The sequence below is a fragment of the Physella acuta genome, unplaced genomic scaffold (genome assembly GCF_028476545.2).
Source record: "Physella acuta isolate Inbredline_101_S28 unplaced genomic scaffold, ASM2847654v3 ptg000571l, whole genome shotgun sequence".
Taxonomy (NCBI): Eukaryota; Metazoa; Mollusca; class Gastropoda; family Physidae; genus Physella; species Physella acuta.
The window spans coordinates 25,362-50,187 of record NW_026732090.1 but is presented as its reverse complement, the minus strand read 5'-3'; the positions used below and the strand labels follow the sequence as shown (position 1 = coordinate 50,187).

At 34.4% G+C, this 24,826-nt stretch overlaps 3 protein-coding genes across 12 annotated transcripts; 2 read left to right on the top strand and 1 right to left on the bottom strand.

The window, feature by feature from the left end:
• Positions 1-232: 232 nt before the first annotated feature.
• Positions 233-4,626, bottom strand: LOC131946806 (ribonuclease H2 subunit C-like). Of its 2 annotated transcripts, none has more exons than XM_059307772.1 (5): positions 4,397-4,626; positions 2,386-2,468; positions 790-953; positions 606-689; positions 233-301 (listed from the first exon to the last, which is right to left on the bottom strand). In XM_059307772.1, exons 1-4 carry the CDS (start codon positions 4,546-4,548, stop codon positions 624-626), a joined length of 465 nt encoding a protein of 154 aa, XP_059163755.1. In that variant the 5' UTR covers positions 4,549-4,626; the 3' UTR covers positions 233-301; positions 606-623. The 2 variants fall into 2 exon arrangements, with proteins under 2 accessions (XP_059163755.1, XP_059163756.1); XM_059307773.1 differs by having other exon boundaries at positions 2,386-2,463; positions 4,398-4,626.
• Positions 4,627-13,924: 9,298 nt separating this feature from the next.
• LOC131946807 (uncharacterized) lies at positions 13,925-17,591 on the top strand. Of its 2 annotated transcripts, none has more exons than XM_059307775.1 (3): positions 13,925-13,950; positions 16,048-16,225; positions 16,757-17,591. In XM_059307775.1, exons 2-3 carry the CDS (start codon positions 16,060-16,062, stop codon positions 16,867-16,869), a joined length of 279 nt encoding a protein of 92 aa, XP_059163758.1. In that variant the 5' UTR covers positions 13,925-13,950; positions 16,048-16,059; the 3' UTR covers positions 16,870-17,591. The 2 variants fall into 2 exon arrangements, with proteins under 2 accessions (XP_059163758.1, XP_059163757.1); XM_059307774.1 differs by having other exon boundaries at positions 13,929-13,946.
• A 482-nt stretch (positions 17,592-18,073) lies between these two features.
• LOC131946804 (DNA repair protein XRCC3) lies at positions 18,074-24,747 on the top strand. 8 transcript variants are annotated; one of them, XM_059307765.1, is made up of 7 exons: positions 18,074-18,312; positions 20,953-21,087; positions 22,444-22,533; positions 23,182-23,295; positions 23,649-23,779; positions 23,859-24,071; positions 24,332-24,747. In XM_059307765.1, exons 2-7 carry the CDS (start codon positions 20,955-20,957, stop codon positions 24,599-24,601), a joined length of 951 nt encoding a protein of 316 aa, XP_059163748.1. In that variant the 5' UTR covers positions 18,074-18,312; positions 20,953-20,954; the 3' UTR covers positions 24,602-24,747. The 8 variants fall into 8 exon arrangements, with proteins under 8 accessions (XP_059163748.1, XP_059163751.1, XP_059163746.1 ...); XM_059307768.1 differs by lacking the exon at positions 18,074-18,312 and adding an exon at positions 18,963-19,055; XM_059307763.1 differs by lacking the exon at positions 18,074-18,312 and adding an exon at positions 19,185-19,391.
• Positions 24,748-24,826: the final 79 nt, after the last annotated feature.

Here is a 24,826-nt window from a genome sequence, read left to right as displayed (position 1 = left end):
TATTTTTACTCATTTGACATCACAAATATAAACAGAAACATACAAAGCAGGCAAATATGATTTCACTAAGTTTAGTATTAGTAAGTCTTTTACTACACATAATATATTACATGACTGTACAAAATGTCTTAGAGCAAATATCAAGTAGGTACTTCTACAATAGCCAGTAAACCTTGTACTGAAAATAGCATTGCATCCAATTTATTGTCAGTTGCATTTATCAGAGCCATAGAAATAAACTATGTGGTTCTTAAAGTACCAGTACTGATTCTTTCTTAGTTTAATTGAACTTGTTACAGATCTGTAAAAATATAAGACAAGACTGTTAAATAATACTTAATTGATACTACTATGAAAACTTTTGAAATGCTAAAACATGGGGGGGGAGAGTGCAGACAACACTTGTTGAAGTATATAAATTCTGTCGAAGGAGGGGCAATGAAGAGAAGTCAGCTAGAAACATCAAGTTGACAGAGGTTGATATCAGAAAAAGATATAAGATTATTTTTAAAAGTCTTAATTACAAGCACTTAAAAATTGAATGATGATATATTTTTAAAAATCCTTTATAATGTAAAATTAAATATAAATGGTCAAAAACTCACACTTAAAAATTGTAATTCTTAATGTCCCTTCATGCTTGTCTGGCTGCTACTTTGATCAGAGTCCATTTTGACTGGTTTATGCAGCTGAAAACAGTTATCATAAGACTATATTGTACCTACGCTATGAGAAATTTTTTAATCTACATCATTGTTATTTATTAAAAAAGTAATAATGTTTCCTTACAGCGGAGGAGATGTCAACCCATTGCAAGGCCCTTTGTATCAAATCATCAGAAGTTGGTTGTTTGTCTAAATTCCAGTGTGTAAATTTATCAAATGAGTGTGTAGCTATCAATTTTCTCTCTTCATCTTCTGTTGTTCTTTTGTGATGTTCTTTTAATACTAAACCTACAAATAGAATTTATAAAAGCTGAAAACTTTTTTTTTTAATAATGATCTATTAAGAAACAAAATAATCATTCTTGCTACACATTTCAAGAGGAGAATCATGAGGTCTTGCAAATTTTTCAAGATGCCTGTATTTTTACTTTTTCAGTTACATCATTGTAGAATGGACGTTTAATAACTTAAAGAAACTGTTAAAAGAGAAGAAAAGCAATTGAGGCTGAATTGAAGCAAAAATTAATAAAGTTTCTCAACTCACTGACTGATTACAGTCAAATTTTATGGGTTGTTTTGAATTGTTCTACTGTATTGTAAGCTAAGAAAATATTTTTCTTATTGTATTTTTAATGAATTTTTTTTTTTTTGCTATTGGGTGCATGTCAAACAATGAACCACCTGCAAAAACAATTTATAAAATCAAAACTTACATACTAAACTCAATTCTACTTTGCCAACCCGTATATGTAGCCTATATATAATAGCCTTACAAAATTAGAACCATCCATGATAGTTCATTACAGAGAAATGTTCTACAGTGTATAATTTTTTTACTAAAAAAGACAAAAATGATAAAGAAAAACAATAGCAAAATCAATTGTATAAATAAATTCATATTTAATAATATTAATTAATTTAATAATAAGGATAACATTTGAATCAACGGTGTCCAGTGGTAGATATAAAAACCAGTAAATTAACAAACTGCTTTCAAGAAAGACAACAAGGGGTCAAATTACAAATGTGTACCCTAAGAAAATTAAGGCCGATGCTAGCCGGAATAAGATACGCATGCTATACGCATGCGCAATGGAAAGAAACTACAACTTGACTGCGCGGCGATGTTTTTGATGGTACTGCGCTTGCGTGTTTTTACAACAGCAGAACCCTAACACCAACCCTAACCCTAATCCTACCCCTAACCCTCATTCTAGCTCTAACCCTAGCCATAGGCCATCAGAGATGGGAGTCCCACAAACTGAGATACAACTTGAGATTTTTGGATCAGCCATCTTATTTAAGTAGGTTAATGGAAAAATTAAACCTAAAATTGTGGAAGTGATTTATCATTTTCATATAGCAGCATATTTTAACTTAAGTGTTGTCATTACTTTTTTTTTCTCTTTTTTAAAATGTTGTAGTTGGTAAGAAAGCAATTGAAAAACAACTTCTAATAGCTGAATATACTTTTAAAAAAAGGCTCACAAAACCTGCAGCTTTTAAATAATTATTTTTACTCATTTGACATCACAAATATAAACAGAAACATACAAAGCAGGCACCCTATATTATCTCTAACCCTATCCCTAATCCTAACCCTAGCCATAGGTCACTGCACATGCGCAGAACTAGATCTATCTTTTGTTGACTAAGTGTGGAGACTTTGGGGAGAAAAATCCTTTTTCGAGTAGTCACTTCGTAAATTTAAATTACCAACCCGTAAATCCAGATGGCAAGTTTACTTCTACCCCATTTAAAGGTCGTCCTCTGAATGTGGCAGCAAGTTCTTTATTTCCTAAAATAAATTTAAAGAAAGTGTTGATTTTTTTAAAAATAAAATTGGTAATCTATCGTTTTGGGTACGTAAAATCGCCCGCGGCTATTAATGTACGAAAAAGTTACCTCATTGTCAAGGCTTTAGTAGAAGTATATTGTGATATATTTGTGTCAAATATTATAGATAAATGAATAATAAACCTAAATCAATGGCTAAATATATCAATATATGCCAGAAATTAACTTTAAACAGCAGTGTTTGCGAGCAAGATTTGCTATATAAACAGCAGCCATTTGTAAAATAGAGTGACTTCCGCCTGTCTCGCGCTATATCCGCTATAAAAAAAAAACTTAAACAAGATGGCTGCTATAGTAAATGAGCATGGTTGCATCTGTTGGAAACATCGCTAGTCTTCATTTATTACTGAAAAGTTTTAATTCAATTGTTTAAAAACAGGTACATAAATGAAAGAAGGAAACATTTTTGTATTTTTCAAAACATAAATCCTCCTCAAAATGTGAAATAATTATTAAAATTTAAGGAGTCACCTGTTTTTCACATTACTAGTCGCGGGCGATTTTACGTACCCAAAACGATAGATTACCATAAAATTAAAATATGTTACCCACAAAACAATGAGAACAGGTGAACATGAAGCGGCGAATAAAATACGCTCAACTAAACGAAAATGGAGTTTTGTCACTTTTTTTTAGGCCTAGATCTAGAGTAAAGTTCCGCGTGTGGTCACACATCGCGAAAAATTCCGAACTCCCGATTTTCATCGGGTGCTATTTTGTAACCGTTTCACACAGAAACAAACCGAAAGTACTTTATTACTCCACTGCCATTCTACTCTAATATGCATGAGTTATTTTGTATTCATACGCATAGTATTTGAGATATTCATGTTTTACTGACGAACCTCCTTGTGATCTACTTTTCCCCCTTTTTTTTTTGCTTGTGATCACCTGTCCCTGCTTGTGGTCACTAGCGTATTTTTTCGTTTTTATCCAATTTTAATAATTGAAATAAACATTTTACTCATTTAAACGTGTTGTTGATTGTATAATTAATTAATAGATTTGCAAAACCAAATAATAACACGTTAATTAAATTTATTAACTACAAATTACGGATGACCCAGTGATGACTCAAGGGACGCAACCAGAATAATCATAACAAAGGGACATAACAATCACTAACAAGACAAAACTTAACATTTGCTTCGATTGGATTGTATGTAGAGACACAAACTAGATTTAGAAGAAGTAGATGATTGAAATAATTTAAAACAACAGAAAAAACTAGAAATTATATAGGTTCTAGACTTAGCTTGAAATATAGAGCATCTAGATCTAGGCTAGTCTAGCTCAAGTCGTTGGTGACCACAGCGAGGGTAAAACACAAAAATCGTAACCCCAGCTGTGGTCACCCCCATTTCACCACTAAGATTCTTTTAATAGCCTTAACTACAGTATTTTCAGTGTCCCGCACATAAATAGACCTATTTATAGTTAACCTAGTTATAAAAAGCTTTGATTGGTTGGTTTTATTCATCTCATCCGGGACATAGTGCTTTTCATACGGGGGAACTAGAATCGCCTACGACGTCATACCTCGAAACTTGAAAATTTAAAAACTCATCTTCCAGAAGGAGGGAAACAAAAGAATTTGACCTGGATATATTTAGAAATGGACATGTTTACAGCAGATATTGGTAGTTTCGTATAAAACATCCAAACAAATATTATACGAAGCCATAAACATGAATGTGACTACACCGTGGTTTTGACCACACGCGGAACTTTACTCTAGATCTAATCTAGATCTACTGTAGTACTTAGATCTAGGGCCTACTTGTTAATTTTAATTGTTTGGACTCAGAAAGGCGTTTACCCGACCGGCTTCTTCTGCTAAAAAAATCCCAATTTAATAATTTTAATTGTTCTTACCATTTGATGATTCGTCACATATTGTTTTTTGGAAGAAATCAGATACCCTTGCTTTTCCATCAAAGTGTATTTCACACGGTATATAATGACAATTTCCTTTAGATGTGTCAGAAAGAGAGAGTGTGCTGTTTACATCTATCGTAGTAGCCATTTTTACCCGCGTAAAATTGCCTCCCCTTAATTTGAAATAAGTTAAATAACTTTTTAATCACCATCCCAAACAGCTGGGGCCTTAATCGCTTAATGTCGGGGAAAAGTAACCGCGCGAAGTTATAGACATAATTATAGATCTATATAATATTATTGTATAAGTATGAGTTATTTACTTAAATCTAGGCATAGAATCTATATCGGATAGACCAATGCACAAACTCTGCAACTGTGAATAGAATTTTTTTTAAATTATATTAAATTATTTTTAAAAGCCTATGAGGAACAACATGTAGCCTCTTGCTGTAGTAAAAAAAAATTAATGTAGCCTAAAGAACAAAAAAAAAAAAAAACTTAAACCAGCATCCCCTCTCAGAAAATTGTTAGTATACGCCCCCACCTCCTCCCAATAGTTGTACGTGATCCCCCCCCCCCTCTCCCAAGAGAGAAATGCCTGATAAAAAGAACCCAGGAAAAATATTAATTCATCGAGGCCTACCTGGTGACTAATCTCCAACTCTTAGTTGATTTGGGAGCATGGAGGTGCAAGGTAGCGCACCATTTGTTATAAATAACTAGGCCTAAATTGGCATATAGCGTATCCGTCGTAAATTGACGCAACTTTATATGAGGGAGGGTACATTGATACGATAGCCCTTGCCGTAAATAGTGATGTAGATCACCCCTCGGTGACCTCCCTTGAATCACGGGCGTCACGCGGCACTTTCGATGGCCGCCTATTTTACTCAATCGGAGTAGCGGCTCACCGTGTACATAGTGTAGGGTGCTCTTTAAAAGGTATGTAGGCGCTATATAGCTAACAGGGGAGCCCGAGGTCACACTACCGCCCGGGCGTTTGTGTATGCCTACTTTTGCATTTTGACCATTGAATAAAGTAGTACACATGACCACAGTGCAGGACGCTCAATTAGCGGACCACGGATGCTAAGATAGCCGCCGTGGCACTGCCCCTCCAACAGTTAATTTTGATTTTTTAAATAACAGAAAGCTTTTTATGAGCATTCTCAGCAACTTCCAAAAGTTTCATTGCGATCGGATGAATGGTGTACAAGAACCCGTCCCACGCGTTGCTGCAGTATTAGAAGATAGGTTGAATGGGCAGCATTGGACGCCACTTCGCCAGAGGCAGGGGCGGATACTATTTTTAAAGAATCATGGATTGTTTTAACTTATAGGAACATTTGACACCAATATTTACAAAACTGCTAATTTAAAAAGCAGTCAATTATGTTCAGAGTTTCTTTCAGGCATCTCTTCGGGGATTGCCCCCCCCCCTCCCCGAAGAAAGTCTACCGCCCCCCCCCCCCCCCGAACGAAATGGAATTTATATAGAAAATATATACTTTTGACAGTGTCAGGCCCCTCCCCCGGAAATTGTTGTCCGCCCCCCCCCCCCCCAAGTACACCCCCGGAGAAAAAAGTCTGGATGAAACACTGAGGACGACGTCCCCCGGCTGGTGGTGAGGGAAGTAAAGCCTGAATAGAGCCTACGGATGAATAAGCGACCAACATGTAGTGTTTCAAACCAACACCTTCGTGGGACTGATTCAGTCCACTATTTGTCAGTTTGTTGGAATTGACCTCCCTGGCTAATGGGAGTCAAACTCAGCCGGTATATCCGTGTCACGATAGTTAGTGAACAGTCATTCACGAATTTATATTGGGCGTGAGAAAGCTGGAAATGCACACTAACATTGAACAAATATAAATATTCATGAGAATATTATAATGTCGTTATAGAACAGACGATAAAGACTTTTGGCACTTGTTTGCATGCAATCGCGAAAATAAAAAAGAGAATTTCAAACCACTCTATGTAAGAAATTATTAATAACATACAGAGGTTAAACTAGGCCCAAATAAAACTATTAAGCACGGCATAAGCGTCAAAAAACCACACCTCGAACCTCTTAGGTGTTATCCATTTATAAGGCATACAAGAAAGTTGAATTTCCACAGTCGCCCTTTAAAGAACGCCATCCCTGGCCTGTTTCTGTCTAGGCCTAATTTAAGCCTAATTGTCAGTTACCTTATTATAGGGCCTAAATAGGTTTGCCGCGACATAACTGCCCATTGAGTTGGGTTAAAATAACACGGTTACTGCCGTATTTGTTTTTAGGACTACAATGTTTATTCAGCTTTGTTTTTGTTATAAACAATACAGAGTATAATTCATTGATTGTGATGTCCACATAGCCTCCCCACCTCCACCTATACCCCGTCCACACTTTTCCACAATTGTCTAAAGTTTTAGATCCATAATATAATAGATTGACGATAGAAGCATGTGGTTGTATATAACGTTTATTGGGTCTAACTACATGATGGTACCACACAGAGAGAGACGGAAGGAAGTACAATGCACAAGGGACATCACTCAAGATAACAATATAAATATAATACTAATACAGAAGAGTGAGTTCCCTTGACCTCACAATTATCTCAATCTATTACATCCCTTTACCCTTAGAACACAACAACACATCTCTCAATAGAACAATTGATAGTATCCTAAAATCACCAATTATATTGTAACATGAACACAATGGTAGATTACATCCTTCAAACAATGCACAATATGCTACAACATAATCAAGATACAAAACAATGATGTCAAAGTCCTTTTGACCTTTAGAATCATAGGTCTAACTTATTTGGGACTTTGATTGTCCTGCTTGACCTTCTCAGTGGCTTTTGATTTGGTGACTCAATATTCTGACCATTTGGATTCTCTATCTCAGGAGGTCTAGGATTTAAATCATTAACTCCAGAATTTACATTTTCTGACTCCAGACAACTTGGTTCACTCATATCAACAGAACTTGGTTGTGGAACAAACTGAGTTGGTGTGAACTGATCAGATTTGGTGGGATTGACAGATTCACACTTATTATCTGCACAAGTTATTTTTAACTTTATAAGACACAGGTCCTGTACATTGAACAATTTGACCTGGTATCCATTTTTCCTTTCTCCCATAATTTCTCAGATACACATTCTCCTTAACACCAAATTCTCTTTCAATGAATGTTTGTCATGATTTAATGGAACTATTTTTGAATTGGCATCTGAAAGTATTATGCTGTTATTCAGATCCTTGACTGACATAGATTTCTTTGATTGATCAATTTCCTCAGGTAATCTGATAGTGCTTTTTGGTAACCAAAAATACTGTTTAAAAGTAATATCCTGGACCATATCACTTTGCAACTGTGATCCAGTATTTGAAGTGGGTGTATTAAATGGCAAAAATCTTTTTTCTTTTCTTTTGATGTTACCCTTTTAGTTTCTGTAAGTGCTAATGATGTTAGCAAGGTTGTTTGATGATCACATTCCTTCTTACTTATGTATTCTCTTTTAAAACATTTAAAATTGCCATATCACCATAATCATTTATTAAGTTACAAATACTTTGTTTAGGCAACTCTAACTGATAATGGACTGCATCTTCTCCATCTTTTATATTATCTTCACAAAGGTTTTTATTTCTTATTTTATATGGCCTTAAGACATTATTCACAGACTCTTCTTACAGTACTCATATACTTTTATTAAGCACTCATCTTTGTATTTCTCTTTTAATATCATTCACATTTATATTGGAGTTATCCATGATAGTGAAGAGAACAAATACATCTTCTGGTACATAGCTAAGGCTTTGGTTTTTTAAAGGTAATCTACTAAGACTATCTGCACTATTCTCAGATCCAGGTTTGTATTTCAATTCATAATTGTATGCAGTTAGTGTGATAGCCCATCTTTGAATTCTTGGTGAGGCATGCTCAGGTAGGGTTTTGTTTTCTCCAAATAAACCTAGCAATGGTTTATGATCTGTAAAGATGGTGAACTTCCTACCAAACAGAAACTTATGAAATTTCTTAACACCAAAAATGATGCCTAAGCCTTCCCTATCTAACTGAGAATAATTTTTCTCAGCCTGGTTCAAAGATCTACTGGCAAAGCAATGGGTCTGTCACCCTTCTCATCCATGTGGGACAAGACTGCTCCTACACCATCTGGTGAAGCATCACATGTTAATATAAGTCTTTTCCCTGGGTCATAGTGAGTTAGTAAGGTGTCAGAAGACAAAGCCTCTTTTGCTGTATTAAAAGCAGTATCTTGTTGTTTACCCCAGTGCCAAGTTGCATTTTTCTGTAGCAGCTTGTACAGTGGTGATAGTTTACCAGACAGATTTCCTATGAACTTTGCATAGTAATTTATTAAGCCCAAAAAAGCTCTTAGTTGTTGGGTATTTTCAGGTTTGGGTGCTTCTTTAATGGCTTTTGTTTTCTCAGGTTGAGGTCTGATACCTTGCTTGCTTAATATATAACCAAGAAAACTAATTTCTGTCAGCATGAATTGACATTTATCTTTGTTTATCTTTAAACCTTTTTCACCAACAATTTTCAATACTTTATCAAGTGTTTTAAGATGTTCAGTGTCATTCCTACCAGTTATGTACACATTGTCAAAGTACACACAAACATTTGGAATATCCTTAAAAATACTGTCCATGACAGCTTGGAAAATTCCAGGGCTAGATGATATGCCAAAACATAGTCTTTCATATTGGTAGAGTCCTTTATGTGTGTTTATTGTCGTATAGACTTTTGAATCTGGATGCAGTTCTAGTTGAATGTAAGCATGACTAAAGTCTAATTCAGTGAATTTGTCTCCTCCTGCCAAATTCAAAGAAATTTCCTCCATGTTAGGTATAGGGTACCTATTTAGCTCTATTTGCTTATTCAGTGTAGTTTTATAATCTCCACAAATTCTTATAGAACCATCCTTCTTTAACACTGGCACAATGGGCGTTGCCCAATCGGAATAGTCTACCTTCTTTATGATGCCATTAGATTCCAATCTACTTAGCTCATTTTCAATTTTATTCCTCATTGCATAAGGTGGAACTCTAGCTTTGCAGTATCTTGGATTTGTGTCTTTAATGCTTAACTTCACTGTTCTATCATTTAGTAATCCAGAGTTACCAAAAACACATTTATTTTCAGATATAACTCTATCTAGTGAAGTAAGACTAGATTCTTTTACATTCTTCAATGAACAAATACTCTCCCAATTTAACTTAAGATTACTTAACCAGTTCCTACCTAGTAATGGTGGTCCATTTCCTTCAACCACAAGAAGAGGAAGTTTAACACTTTGACCATTATAACTTACATGAACCATACACTCTCCTATTACCGGAACATTGTCACCAGTGTATGTTGTTAGACACTTGTGACATGGCTGTAGAGACACTGATCCTCCTGTGACAGCGTCAAAATCCTTCTTTGTGATGACTGTTAGAGATGCTCCAGTGTCAAGTTGGAAGCTGATGCTCTTACCGTTGATATTAACTTGTACACTGATGGGAGCATGACTTATTGATTTCACAGAGAATAGGTTGAAATCCGGCTGCGAATCAGTTTGAGCATTTTCACAGGTAGAGTGGTTCATTGGTTGGGTTAGGTAGTCTTGGTGAGAGTTAACATAGTGCTGCCTTTGGTTGCGGTACTGTCTTGACTGGCTAGATTTAGCAACAGACGAAGACTTTGCAAAGCAGGCCTTGGCAATGTGACCTTGCTTACTGCACTTATAACAAGTTGCAGACTTGAACTTGCACCGATGAGATGCATGGGGACCTTTGCATCGATGACATTTTTGATAATTATTACTAGATTTAGATCTAGGATTTGAACGAGCAGGCTGTTTAGCATAAGTTGGAATGCTCTGATGGGGTTGATGTTTATTGACTAACCTGCTGTTTACTGCATGGATCTCTGAAGGTGCTAAAGATCTCGCCGCATCTGATGACTGCTGGAATGACATTGCAAGTTGTATTGCTTTTTCCAATTTTAGATCTGACTCGAGCAGCAACTTTCTTTGAATATCAGGGCTGTTTACACCTGTCACAAACTTTTCACATAATCTGTCAGACAGCATGTCTCCGAATTCACAAAATTCACTTAAATGACGTAAAGCAGCAACATATTCTGATATTGACTCGTTTGGTTGACGAGTCCTTCTGTCAAATCTAGCTCGACATAGAAACTTTGATGGGGTAGGCGCATGGTGGTCTGTTAGCAATTTGCTCAGCTCGTTAAAGCTCTTGGTAGTTAGACTAGCTGGTGCGCATAAGTCTTTTAGTAGCCTAAATTGTTGAGGCCCTATGACTGTTAACAAAATAGCTCTCTTTTTGGCTTCTATCGTCACGTTGTTAGCTTCTAGGTAAAAGCTTAACCTATCTAGGTAATCCTGAATGATTTCATCATTCGAATCAAATTGTTTTATTTGGCCATACAGCGCCATTATTCTAGAAATACTTAGCCAATAAGCTCTAGCAAACCTCTTTTTTTGCGTAAGTAGGTGCTCTTTCTAGTAGATTTTCATCCTCGTCGCCAGATATAATAGATTGACGATAGAAGCATGTGGTTGTATATAACGTTTATTGGGTCTAACTACATGATGGTACCACACAGAGAGAGACGGAAGGAAGTACAATGCACAAGGGACATCACTCAAGATAACATTAACAATATAAATATAATACTAATACAGAAGAGTGAGTTCCCTTGACCTCACAATTATCTCAATCTATTACACATAAGTTGATGATTTCTTATATTCTTACGATACATCTGTCTTGACGCCAAGGGAATTACAAGCTAATTAAATAGGCCTAACTCTTTTTGGCATATTATGATTTTTTTTTAAAAATTAAAAGTTTCGAGTTTACAATAGGGGTAGAACGCACGACTCCTGGCCCAAAAGTCCTGAGCTCTAATCCCAGGTTCATATCCAGAACACCAAACACAGATGGGTACCTAGATCAATCTCAAATTTTAAAACTACTAAAGGAAGCTAGGCATAAATCTAGAACTGAACAGAATGTCTCATTTGCTGAGAACAACTAAATATGTGAACTCTACCTAATATTCCCAATGCTCACCAGGTCCTGATGGGCAACTAAGATATTAATCTAAAGAGTTTTAATCCAAATAACTAGATCTGGATATCCTGTACCTAAAAAAAAATAATATCCAAAACATCATTTCTAATGACAAAAATGCAAAGCATCTTTCATACATTTCTTAGTAGTGTAGTGGGTAAGCAAAAACGGCCATGCAGTTTTTCATTGATTGCTAAGGCTGGTCAATAATGTTGCTTGTCTGGATGCTTGCTAGTGAGACCTAATTCAGCATGTAGACCCTATGCCTAACATTTGTAATATTTTAATGTTTGCTACCACCTCGCTACACAATCTGAAGATATCTGACTAAATAACTTTCAAGTGCTGTGCATTTTTCAAAAGGCGTAAATCATAAACTCATGTGTCAGAACTCGACCGCTATTTAAACTAAAGTGTGTTCTCGAATATTAATACATTGGCTTTTATAGTAAAAATTTAAATTAAAAAAAAACAACAATTTAGCTTTAAAGGGAAATCTACTATGATTTAAAAAGGAAATTTGGGGGCCCCTAAAAATCAGGGGCCCCTGGCTGCAGCCCTCTCAGCACCCTCTTAATCCGCCACTGGCTAGAGGACTTGCCTGATTCAATCCAGTGAATGATTATAGTAGCCCATCGCATTCATTTTGCACCCTGGGCTCCCCCGTGAGCATTGTGGCACCTGCAGCCGTTCATAGAGTGCGATACACTATGGTTGCGGTTGCACACCCTCCCCACGCAGAAAATAGAAAAAATATTTTTTTAAATTTATACAGAAAATATATGATTTCTTTTAAACCTTCCAGAGTAATTTGAGCGCCTTCGAAACAATATCTTACTATAATTGAATTATAAAGTCGGTACAAAGATTACTAAATTCAATAACAAAAGGGGGAGATAACAGGAATAATATGAGCCGACGGCAATGAATGATGGTTGGTTTCACGCATTAGAGCCTACCACAGTTTTAGAAGGGGCAGATAATTGTATTCTAAATATCTCTAGCTACTTGATCGCCAATTTGTATTTAAATACTTTTTAACTTTAATTAATCATTAATTGAATTGGCAAAAATAATTTTTGTTCAGTAAATGGTGTCACACGGTCAGAGTTTCTTTCTACCGCCCCCCCCCCCCCCCCGAACGAAATAAAATTTATATAATTTATATAGAAAATATATACTTTAACAGTGTCCGCCCCCCCCCCCGAAGAAATTCTACCGCCCCCCCCCCCCGAAAATTTCAAGTGCCCCCCCCCCGGAGAAAAAAGTCTGGAAGAAACACTGCACACGGTTCGGTCCGCACTGCACCCTCGCGGCTCCTCTGAGTTGTATATTATTTTTATAAAAACGTAAAGATTCCTCTTTAGATCTAGAGATTCATATGCCAGATGAAGCAGAGTTGGTATGTTTCTTGACCAAGGTCTATGAATGTATGTGGTCAGCACTTGATATACACAGCCGCCCAATGTTTCTTCCAGACTTTTTTCTCCGGGGGAGGGGGGGGTACTTGAAATTTTCGGGGGGGGGGGGGTGGGGGCGGTAGACTTTCTTCGGGGGGGGGGCGGACACTGTTAAAAGTATATATTTTCTATATAAATTTCATTTCGTTCGGGGGGGGGGACGGTAGACTTTCCTCGCCGCGTTTACTAATCTCTTTCTCTAATGTGAGTTAGGTATCCATCTAGAGCTGTGTGGACTCAGGAACGTACCACTGACTTGAACCCTGATTTGAACTCAGGGTTGTAGGGCCTATATTATATTACGATAAGGTCTATATTTTATCGAAATCCTTAATTTGTATTATATTAAATTTATATATATAGTATAAATTATATTATATAGTGTTTATGATGACTATATTATTAATATTATGTAGATTATCACTTTGTCATCTAACATAATATTTGCAAAGGAATCTTTTTTTTATCACGAGCTGTTTATTGTTTGTTTGTTAAAGAAATAGCATTGTAATCCTCTGCTTAAAAATAAAATTATCTCTTATTTAAACAACGTTCTAGATCTATACTGTAGATGTAGAATCTAGATCTAAGTGAGGCCATTTATTTATTTTTTCATTATTTTTCTGCACTTAATTTTAAGTAGGCCTAGGCTAACTTGATACGACCCACAGATTAAAAACATAACAATGAGAAATAAAAGAAACGAAACAGAAACAACATGTAATGTAGTCTAGTGTTGTGTAGTAGATGCAGTAGTTTATGACATTGACGCTTGAACAGTGAGTATGGACTACTAAATTAGTAGTTAGGTCTAATTTATAATTAATAATATTAATATAGCCTATTTCTGAAGCCACGATGCGCCACTACATGTGATGACTTAACCAATAACCAAACCACTGCGACTTTGATTGAAGTGTAACTCCCCGCCGGGGAGTCCCCGGCGTAACTCAACTTTGAACTTACTCAGTGGGTGTAACTTACAGTACTTAGAGAATCTAGATCTAGATAACTTACTTAAAATTGTTAAAAATACTAATTTGTATATAAGAATCTAGTATATAGTATAATATATTATAGATCTAGGTAAAACTCCATTTTAGCGTATTTTATTCCCCGCTTCACGTTCACCTCCAGTTGACAGTTGAGCGTATTTTATTATAAACTAGGCCTATAAACTATAATAAACTATAAACTAAACACAACCGAAACACACAAAAACATTAGGAAAACATTTGGCTTATTTCTTTATGAAGTTCTGATTTAGTTTTGATAATTTACTTTGTCAAAACTTGAGAAAAATCCAAATATGGAATATTTAATGCTAAAACTATAGGCTAACTTTAAATAAACTTTTATGAACTCACGATGACCCCAAAACTGAGAATATCTATTTCCCAAGCTATGTCGTATGCTGAACTCACGGTGAACCCTCGACTGTGTAGGGATTTTTCTCCCGCTGATCACACACTATTTAATTGGAAATGTCCTAATGGTTTTTTATGTTACTTTTTGTTATCTTTTCTAATTAAAACTCACATTCATTCATTTGAATGTGAAGCGGCGAATAAAATACGCTAAAATCGAGTTTTATCTAGATCTAGAGATCTACTGATCTCTGGTGTATATAAAATTGTATAGGCCTATAGATCTACCTAGTATTAGTATTTAGTAGTATATTACTAACTAACAAGTACTACTAACAACTAAAATTACTATTACTAAATGTAAAAGGAAATCTGACCCGAAATCACCTTGAGTTTTTTTTTTAATAATTAAAAAATTATTAATTATAGGGGCTAATATGATGATTTTTAGAATTTTAAGGGATTGCATTATGTTTTAATCTAGAATTATTTATTTGGGGTAGCTTAGCTCAAGACCAGGACAATTTTTGGTAATCTATAATTTTAAGCACGTAAAATCTGCAGAGGCTAGTAATGTGAATAAAGGTGACTCATTAAATTATAGCACTTATTTCACATTTTTAGGGAGGATCTATGTTTGAAATTTACAAAAAATGTTTCAAAGATTCATTCATATACCTCTTTTTAAACAGTCATTTTGTATTAAAACTTTTCAGGTATAAATAAAGACTAGAGATGTTTTTATCAGATGCAGCCAAGCTCATTTACTTTAGTATTTTTGGTATAATTATAGTTAGAGATTCAGGGGGAACCACTCTAATTTACAGATAGATTACCAAAATTGCACCAATAAGCGTTAGAAATTGAGCAGAGAACAAAGTGTCATCAGTCTCTTGGGGTTAGGGTATATAATTCGTAAAGTCTACTTTCATGCGCACTACACCTGCGTTTTTTGTTGAGGAAAAGATACTATGCTCTTCCCATTGCCTAATTAAGATTTATGACAATCATCATCCTTAATGGGATCAAAATGGTTAAAGGAAAACATTACAATATTGGAGTCTGTGTGGTCTTTGTAGTTTGTTCTTGGGTAGACATAGGCTAAGAAAGAAAATCTAAAAAGAAAATCAGGCAGAAATTGGGAGTCAATTGGCACATAACAGGTTGACTCGTAATTCTTTATCTTGTTGGAGGAAATCGCATCCAACATCACAATTAAGAACAAAGAAGAAGAATTACAATAATTGGCTTATGTCTTATACTTATATACTGACTACATTTAATTATATTTTAGATTAATTCTTTATTTATAGAATCTAGTTAAAGTTAAGTATTTATTAAGCTTCAGAAAGTTTCCAATTTAAAAATAATATAAAATTAGGTTTAGCTCCTAAAATAGTAATATTAAAGTGGACCCCCAAACATTTTCAGTATGATATTTTTTCTTGTATGCATATGTTGTTCTTGAATTTAAAATATGATAATAATTTGCTTTAATATGTTCAAGATTTTCAGCAGTAGAGATTTCAAATCAATAAATATTAAAGTAATAAAACAAATAGAGTCTATAAATTGGTATAATTTATCCTTTTGCTTGTGCAATTGTTGATATTTTGCCATTGCTTTTTTTGAGAACTGATTTAACTTCAGTCATGCTAGATCTTATAGTGTTGTTGATGTTTTAGCAAATTGTTTCTTTTCAGGCACAATAGACAATGAAAAGATTTAGATATGATGATCCCTCTACTGGGTCATTTTTCAAACGCTACAGGAACTACATTTCAGCATTTATTGGTTGGAATTTGTTTGGGTATGTCATATGGTCTTACATGACTAAACATGCAGCAGCCAGAGACCCAGACTGGGACAAAAAAACACAAAGTAAGAATTACCTTTCAGTTTAATGGTTAGGGATCCTGCACATTTTATGTTAGAGGTCATTTATTTATAATGTTTAGAACAAAATGGCCTTTCTTAATGGAAATGTCTGTTAATTAGCCATACTATAAAAATTGTTTAGAAAAATTAAATATTTTAATACTTTTAAATGTTAACTGACCATTTTTACATTTGTCTGGGTGCAATCTTGCAATTTTTATTAGAAACAATTGCAAAGCCATATATTTTGTGATCTCACATGATGATAAAATCATCCACTTACCTCCATTGTGTTTACAATATGTACACAATTTGATTTTTAAAATTAACACCAGTGGTAAGTTAAGTATCTGAATTGTGATTAAGTTCTGGGTCAACATCCAAAGCACCAAAATTAAAAACGTTTTATTTACTTTAAAAAAATGTGTTACTTTAAGTTTATAATCGTGTTTTTGAAAACCAGTTTTAAAATCATATTAATAGTGTTAATACTGTAATTCTGAAAAAGTAACAAATAATATCTTTGTTTTTCAGATGAGAAAATAGCTTATATGGCAGGGGTAAGACCGGAAAACACTATTTACCTCAAGTACACCTTATTTAACTTCAACAAAGAAAAGGAGAATGAAAAAGCATCTGAGAAATAATGTAACTGTTGATGTATGGGGAATGAAATGCATCAGACTATAATTAAAGTGGGTGATAAGCTGGGATTGCAGTACCATTTTTCACTGCCACTTCTGACCTGGTCCTCAAGAAGTCACAGAAAATCTAGAAAGTCACTTCACAGACATTGAACAGTTGAAAGTAGTATAGAATTTTCTTAAAATAAAATACATAAAACAAACTAGGTTTTAATCAAGATAATAAAAAGATCAGCTGTAAAAACAAGCTTTAAAAAGTTCTTTAAAATATATGTTGTATCACTTCGTAAACAAAAACTTGCCTAAATCACTTGATCATTTAAACCATAATGTTGCAGTAATTGATTGTAAATGATCTAGAGTTGCACAACAGTAGTTGAACTATGTAAAGAAAACAAACTATTTTGATTAGTAATTCAAATATTTAATGAGTGCTGTGTTGTTATCATATCTACTTGATATATCTTGGTAGTTTTGAATCATGTGTAATATTTTGACTGTAAATGTTGTGTCATAATGGCGATTGGATGTGAATGCTGTAAATCTGATTGTTTTGCAATATTTGTGTGAGAAGAGTCACCTAACAGATATTCGCTAAATTTGTATGAACGTTTTCTTTTTCCTTTAAAATTATATATAGGGATACAAATGCTGTTTAGCACAAAATAAAATGCTTAAGAAATGTTATATGTAAAAATAAAATTGAAAATAAAAGCATTAATAGAACACTAGTGCTGCATTGCTTTTACTTTTTAAAAATCTTTTATGGGATATACTGGCAGGAAGTCTTGTTTGTGTGTTAATTAATAGAATTGATGCCCATATCTTATCTAATATCAGTGACCAAAAAAATTAACTTCCTTGGACAATCTTACTACTGAAAGTAATGGGATAAAAGGTTGGTTGTGTTGTTAATTTTAGTTGCAAAGCTGGCATAGTGTATACAGGGTCTCAATCTACAACTAATCCAGATTACTGACAAAAAAAATATTGCTCAGAGTAACATTCTAACAAGCTGCCCTGTGGTTGTCTAAATTGTGTCTTAGCTGCCTCTAAAGCATTAAAAACAACATCAGTTTTCTTGTATTAATTTTGTATTGAATATCAGCTTTTAAAGTATAAATATTGTATGTTGTTTCAATGGTAATTTACTAATGAATGTTTCAGTAGCATAGAAAGTGGAGGACCTTACTAAAGACAAACATCCAAGCCAAAGTAGAGCAGTGTATGAAGATATTGCTCATCAGATATCATTAATCATCATAAATTAAATGAGAATGTCTGACTACAGTTTGTAAATAATAATAAAACTTAAGTACTCTATTATAGCCGATGGTCCGTAAAGTAGTACTAACTACTAGTGCTGGGTTTACTGCCGCAACTGCAAGAACCTAAGAATACATTTGCAGTAAACCACAAAAAAATTATTTGAGTGTCATCATTAAGGTGAGACATTCTCTTTCTTAAGACACCAGAACTCAAAACATTGAACTAGACCTTACTTTACCCATTGTTTAAATCCAAATAAATACAACCCTAATTTAATTATCAGATTTGGTAGCCATTACTAAATTTAGATATAGAGAAAAATATTAACAATATTGCCTCCCTTTATATGGATATTTCAATATTAGGTTTCATTAATACATTTTATGTGCACAAATAATTGAATTTTAGACCACTCTGTTCCCTTTCGATGAATGCCATCAACTGATTGATGTTGACATCAACGCAAATGTAATAGTCCTCTCAAAACGTACCTCTATTATAGGCTACTAATTCAACATGTTGGCAAATTCTGTATGTGTAGGTTACCCCAAAATGATTATCTTTAATCTATGTATAAAGAAATGAAATGTGGGTCAAATATCATTACTACTATGTCCATACGATAGCCATAAAACTTTGGGAAGTTGTAGAGAATACTTTTGGAAAAAGAAATTAAACATCCCGCCTGCCCCCTTTGGATATTAAAAATAAAACAATAACAAAGCTTAAATTATTTTGCAAAAAATAATAACTTGGTTACTTCCCGTAGTCCATAAAAATTGCTTGCATGAAACACCTAAAGACATTCATGGGATGGCCCGCAACATGCGGACCTTTTTCTCCGGGATGGGGGAGGGTACTTAAACTTTCGGAGCGGGGCTGCAATTAAAATGTAGGGTGGGGCGCGGACGCTGGTTAAAGTATATATTTTCTATGTAAATTAAACATTTCCATTTCGTCGCGACTCCAGTTTGGGAACCCATGATCTCGAATCTAGTCTAGGCCTAGTCTAAGTCTACTCTCCTGTGAATAAATCAGATTTAGTTAAAATGGCGCTTACCTTTCGATTACTTAAATTACATTAGGCCCGATATGAGGTCTAGATCTAGGTCTATATAATACATTAAAAAAAAACTATTAATCTGTTATGAAAACACTAGTCTAGCAGAAAGCTTCAGCCATGCATTACCAAAACGAAGAAATATATAAATTTAATCTTGATTTAAACCCTAAAATTATTACTGCCCTGAAGAAAGGTACACCACTCCAGTTTAGTTTCCAAGACTTAGACTCACTTAGACTCGTTAGAGTGTAGATCTAGATCTAGAGACTAACAGGAAGAATAAATTTATTTTAGAATTACTCGGAAATTATTAGATCATTAAATCTATAAATTAACATTACAGTTATAAAAATGATGATATTAGTTAGAATATAGATTTATATTTAATTATATTTAATTATATTATAGGCCTAATAAAGATCTAGAATCTAATTCTTAAATCTTCTAAGTTCTTAGTCGACTAATAAAAATTATTTTAAGTTATATTTATATATAGCAGATGGGATGGAAGGGGGGGATATATGTCCCCGGGCACCGACCCTAGGGGCGCCAAAATGGGATGGAAAAAGTAATTGAAAGTTTGAGGAGGGGGGGTGCAAATCGAAAGTTTGTCCCCGGGTGCCGGGAAGGGTCGCGAAGCCTATGATATAGATCTATATTATTATTATATAATAAGTTATAATTATAAATATTCTCTTTAACTTTCTCACAACACCAGACATAGAGTATAATAGAGGAAGTATTGTAATGAAATTTTGACAGTTTTCACTGTCTTACACCTAAGCACATCATATAGATCTTCAGAGTATAGGGAACTTTTTTTTAATCAGGCTAAAATTCTAAATTCAGTCTTATAAAAATGTAGGTGTTTTACGCGCAATCGAGTCGGAAATGTGATCCTGAACTGCCCAAACTCCCCCATGAGCACTCTGGTGCCTGCAGTAATTTAAAGAGAACAAATAATTAGGGACATGGTAGGCTACTAAAATAGATGAATAAATTGAAAAAGGGTCATCATCTGGTGTCCGGAAATATAGTATGGCTGGGCACCCCCAGTTTCCCAGCGGCTACCTGAGCTCATGGGGTCCATTGGGCGTCCTGAATGGGGAGTTGGGGATAGTACTTGATTTAGCTGTTAAACCAAAATAGGGGTGGCCACGGCACAATGCACCCCTACGGTAGTGTAACCGGTGGGCTACAGAGAGTGTCCCTGATACCAGGGAGGTCGTTGTGGGATGTTCATCCTTACATTTACAGAGTGTGATTAACGTAAACTGAAAGTCTGGCTTTCTTCCTGATGAAATGTGCATATTGCAACAACAGTGTACACTAGTATAATAATATATATCATAATTGGTTCATGACTATGATAATAATGATATATATATATATATATATATATATATATATATATATATATATATGTATGTATATATATATATATAAGGTGATGTGAATTGTTTAAAAATAGTGAATCTACTTCAGTTTTTTCGTATTCTCTTGTACTAAAGATTAATTATTAGAGTAAAAAAAATTAATTTGTCTCGACAGGGTCTAGTGGGCCAATGTCTACAGATTTATACAAACATAGAAGAACTCAACTTCGTTATTACCTTAATACGAAGATCAAGATAATTTCCTTTAAAAATGCTTTTTTAAAGTAAATTTAAAAAAATAAATCCTGTCAAGTTTACCACTTGTTATACTATCAGTACATAAAGCATGTGAAATCAAATGTTTTCTTTGTTTTCCAGCCATGCTAACAGACTGCAGATTGATACTAAGTTTATCAAATCCAGACATCCAGCGCCTCACTAGTCTTTCACTTACAGAAGTCTCTGCACTAAAAGACTCATTAGCAGAAAAGTATATACTTAAACCATTCAATGGTAAATTTCAGTTTTAAAATGACCTCCACAAAAAAATCATTTAATAAAGTTTATTTGATTCATTAGATACAAGACACAGGTACTCATTGTAAATAGTGTTTTATCCACTTCTTGTTTACCTATATTTACGCACTTAATTGTATTCTGTGACATCCTCTAGAGCAGGGGTCTCCAAACTATGGCCCGTGGGCCGGATGCTGCCCACAATGTCCTCTCATTCGGCCCGCGGAGATCTTTTTGTCCACGGAAAAAACGTTTGTTGGTGATGGCAGAGGAACTTTGCCCAGAAAAATCAAAGACATGCCTGGAAGAAACTGGCCCCCGAACTGAAATTTGATAGTTTATGCGTCCCTCGGACTGAAAAGTTTGGAGACCCCTGCTCTAGAGTAAATAAATAAAAGTGCAAAGTATTACTCGACAGCTTCTCCCATCAGGTTGTTTAGTCTGTGCATAATATACACGTTTAATTCTAAATTAAAAACGTTTTTCTTTTTCCATTAATCCATAGGCCTTGATGGCGTGGGCCAATGATAGAGTATTTGACTACTAACCCATGTCTCAAGTTGCGATCCCTGGCTAGAGTCGTAGCATACCTGACTTACATTTGGGAAAGTAAAGGTGGCTGTGCATAGTGCTGACCAAACTATCCTGTGGTCACAGACACAGGTGAACTCTACTCCTGCCCCTTGGTCATTAGGTTCAGAGGAGAACTTCACTTTCTTTACTTACAATAGGCCTTACTAACAAAAATCTCTCCAAAAAATATTAAAATTGCTGTTTTATAATTTGCTGATCACATAACAGCTTGTTATTCTGTGTGTTATTGCAGTGTATAACTTACAAGGCTCAGAAAAACAGTTACTGTATTTTAACTATTACTCATGGAGCAGTCCTTTTATTTTAAAGGAACACCAGTATTTTTTCAAATATTGTATACTATAATGAGGTCAGCATGGTCGAGTCGTTAAAGCTGAACCGAAAAGTCTTGAGTTCGAACCTCTAGGTAGATGACACTCAACAGCTGGGGGCAGCAACTCTTCTAGGAATGACAACTCCAAAATCAAACAACTGTTGCCTTGTAGTTTGTTCTTGGTTGGACAAAGGCTATGGAAGCAAATCCAAAAAAAAAGCAGGCTGAAATCATAGTCAATGGCCTATATGGCCATTAAATGTAAATGTAATGCTTAATTGTGTTGGAGGGAATCCCTTCGAACACTAAAATTAAGAACGAAGAAGAAGTATAAGTATAAGAAAAAAATGCCACACGACTCCAGGCTTTAAAAAATTGTTATTTGGCAACTAACTTGATAAATAAAAAATACAAGTGTTAAGCCCTTTTGTTTTTTTGTTTGGCAGTTTTAGATATTCTCAACAACAAAGCTGACAGTTCCTTGCAACATTGGAAGCTGTCATCATTTTGCAAAGTAATTGATATATCTTTGAGAGGTTAGTTTTTAAAGGCCTTTAAAAAATGATGATTATGTTCTATAACAGAAACAATGATGCTGAAATACTTTTTATTCTTAAATAGGTATTTCTTATGTAATTTTGTTTGGAAATATACTATGTTTATCTTGCCTGTGTAAATATCTTTTAAAGTGGACTAGTTAACTGGATACATTTGACTGTTTATTTCTGGTCAGTGTGGTTGGGTTGGTAACGCTCATAGTTGCTAACCGAAAAGTCTCAATTTTGAACCCCAGGGCAGATAAGGTTTTATAGAAGAGGGCAACCCATCCCCAAAATCAAACAAACTGCTGCCTAGTAGTATGTTCTTGAATGGTCAAAGGCTATAGAAACAAATCCAGACTATTTTAACATGCAAAGTTACAAGATTTTTTAAAATGCTTTTTATTAAGTTTTGATTATTAGTTTGTGTTGTAGGTTGTTTGTACATTAAATTTATACTTTTTAAAAGTTTACTTATTTCTGTATAAGAAATCAGCTTTTAAGACATATACATTTACTCTCTAAGTAATAGCTTCAACAGATTTTCTTTAATGTGTATCTAAAAATATAGTTAACAATAACAGAAATTGCTTATAATTAAATTTAGCTTTATTGTTTTTACAACTTTTTTTTCAATCTCCATAGGTGGTTTTCTATCTGGGTTAATTACAGAAATTTCTGGTGAAAGTGCGTGTGGAAAAACACAACTTTGTCTTCAGCTATGTATTAGCGTTCAGTTGAATAACGAACATCCTGGAGGTAAAAAATAGAAATGTCCAAACCATCAAACAATGAAGTGCCTTTTTAGATTATAAAGACCTACAATTTTATAGGGTATATAAATCAGCGCATCTGTTTACAATATCAGAGTAGATATTTTTTTTTACTTTAGGGCAAGTGCCAGGAATATTAAGCAAACTTTTTGTACTGGCCAAAACACTATGAAGATTTACTGAAAAGCATAGGCACAAAAATTAAGATATTCATTAGTTATGTTTCCTCCCATTTTGTCTTGAGCATTCACCAGTCTACTAATAGTTGTGGTTTTCTGAAGTCCATACACCTAAAAAAAATACAAACACCCTTCTCAAAAGCTAACTCTAATATTTCAGGGGCTGTTTACATTTGTACGGAAGATGCATTTCCAAGCAAGCGTCTCCAGCAATTGATTCAGTGCCACTCTTCTAAATTACCGTCTTGTAACTTGGGAGATAATATATTTATAGAACATGTAGCAGACTTTGTGAGTACACATTTAATGATTCTAGACACTACCTGATGATCATACTATAAATAAGTAGCAACCTTGTAAACTATTTTAGGAAACGCTGGAGTTTTGTGTAAATAAGAAATTACCTACCCTCCTTAAAAGAGGATTGGTGCAACTGATCGTGATAGATTCAGTGGCTGCTCTATTTCGCTGTCACTATGATCACACACAGACTGTAGAAAGGGCAAAACACCTAACCAAGTTTGCGTCTGTATTACGGCACCTTGCATTTCAATACAATATCCCTGTGATTTGTGTGAATCAGGTGGGTACCCTAAGGTTTTTATTGAATTCTGTATAATTTAAAATACAACGTATTTTTACTGTTATCATTCATGCACTTTTTCTGTTATTATTTAAACCTTCCAACTTTATTACCTATTTTTACGTGATTTAAATATAAAATATTGATATTATATGTATACATACACATAACAATGATAGCTTGTTTATATTATGATTAAATGTCCTACTTTGAGATATTATTGCTAATATATCTTCTAATTAAAGGTCGTTAATTTTCAGGTTTCTGCTAATTTGAGTCCACCTTCTGGACAGAGCTTAGTCATTCCTGCATTAGGTCTAACATGGTCCAATCAAATCACAAGCAGAATAATGCTTTGCAAACCATATTTTACTCAAGGTTTAGAACATCTAGACACAAAGTCTTTGAAGAACAATGAACCAACACATAGAAAACTCAGAGTAATATTTGCTCCACATGCACCAGAAAGTGAAATTGATGTGTATATTGATAATACTGGAATTCATGGAATATCAAGAAAAGTTGTTTAAAAGATGTAGTGTTCCAAATGTAAATTGATTTGTTCTAGAGTCTTATGACTATTTTAATTCTAAATATTGGTGGCTGAGAATGTTTAAATATCATTAAATGTACGTAAGTACATGTAGTGACTTGAAATAAAAAAGTGTAAACAAACTAGTAGTCTTTTAAAAATTGGTTTTCATTTTTAACAAATGCATGATAACTGATGAATGGTAGAGTGCTCAAAACTTCTA

Bases quoted from the DNA above. Each gene is read 5' to 3' on its own strand.
- LOC131946806 (XM_059307772.1), bottom strand. From the start codon at position 4,548: ATGGCTACTACGATAGATGTAAACAGCACACTCTCTCTTTCTGACACA. The intron at 2,469-4,396 runs TAAGAACAATTA...CTTTAAATTTAT, and splicing joins TGTGACGAATCATCAAATGG to TTTAGGAAATAAAGAACTTG. The intron at 690-789 runs GTAAGGAAACAT...AACTGTTTTCAG, and splicing joins GGGTTGACATCTCCTCCGCT to CTGCATAAACCAGTCAAAAT.
- LOC131946804 (XM_059307763.1), top strand. From the start codon at position 19,316: ATGCATTACCAAAACGAAGAAATATATAAATTTAATCTTGATTTAAAC. The intron at 23,296-23,648 runs GTAAAAAATAGA...CTAATATTTCAG, and splicing joins GAATAACGAACATCCTGGAG to GGGCTGTTTACATTTGTACG. The intron at 24,072-24,331 runs GTGGGTACCCTA...GTTAATTTTCAG, and splicing joins CTGTGATTTGTGTGAATCAG to GTTTCTGCTAATTTGAGTCC.
- LOC131946807 (XM_059307775.1), top strand. From the start codon at position 16,060: ATGAAAAGATTTAGATATGATGATCCCTCTACTGGGTCATTTTTCAAA. The intron at 16,226-16,756 runs GTAAGAATTACC...TTTGTTTTTCAG, and splicing joins CTGGGACAAAAAAACACAAA to ATGAGAAAATAGCTTATATG.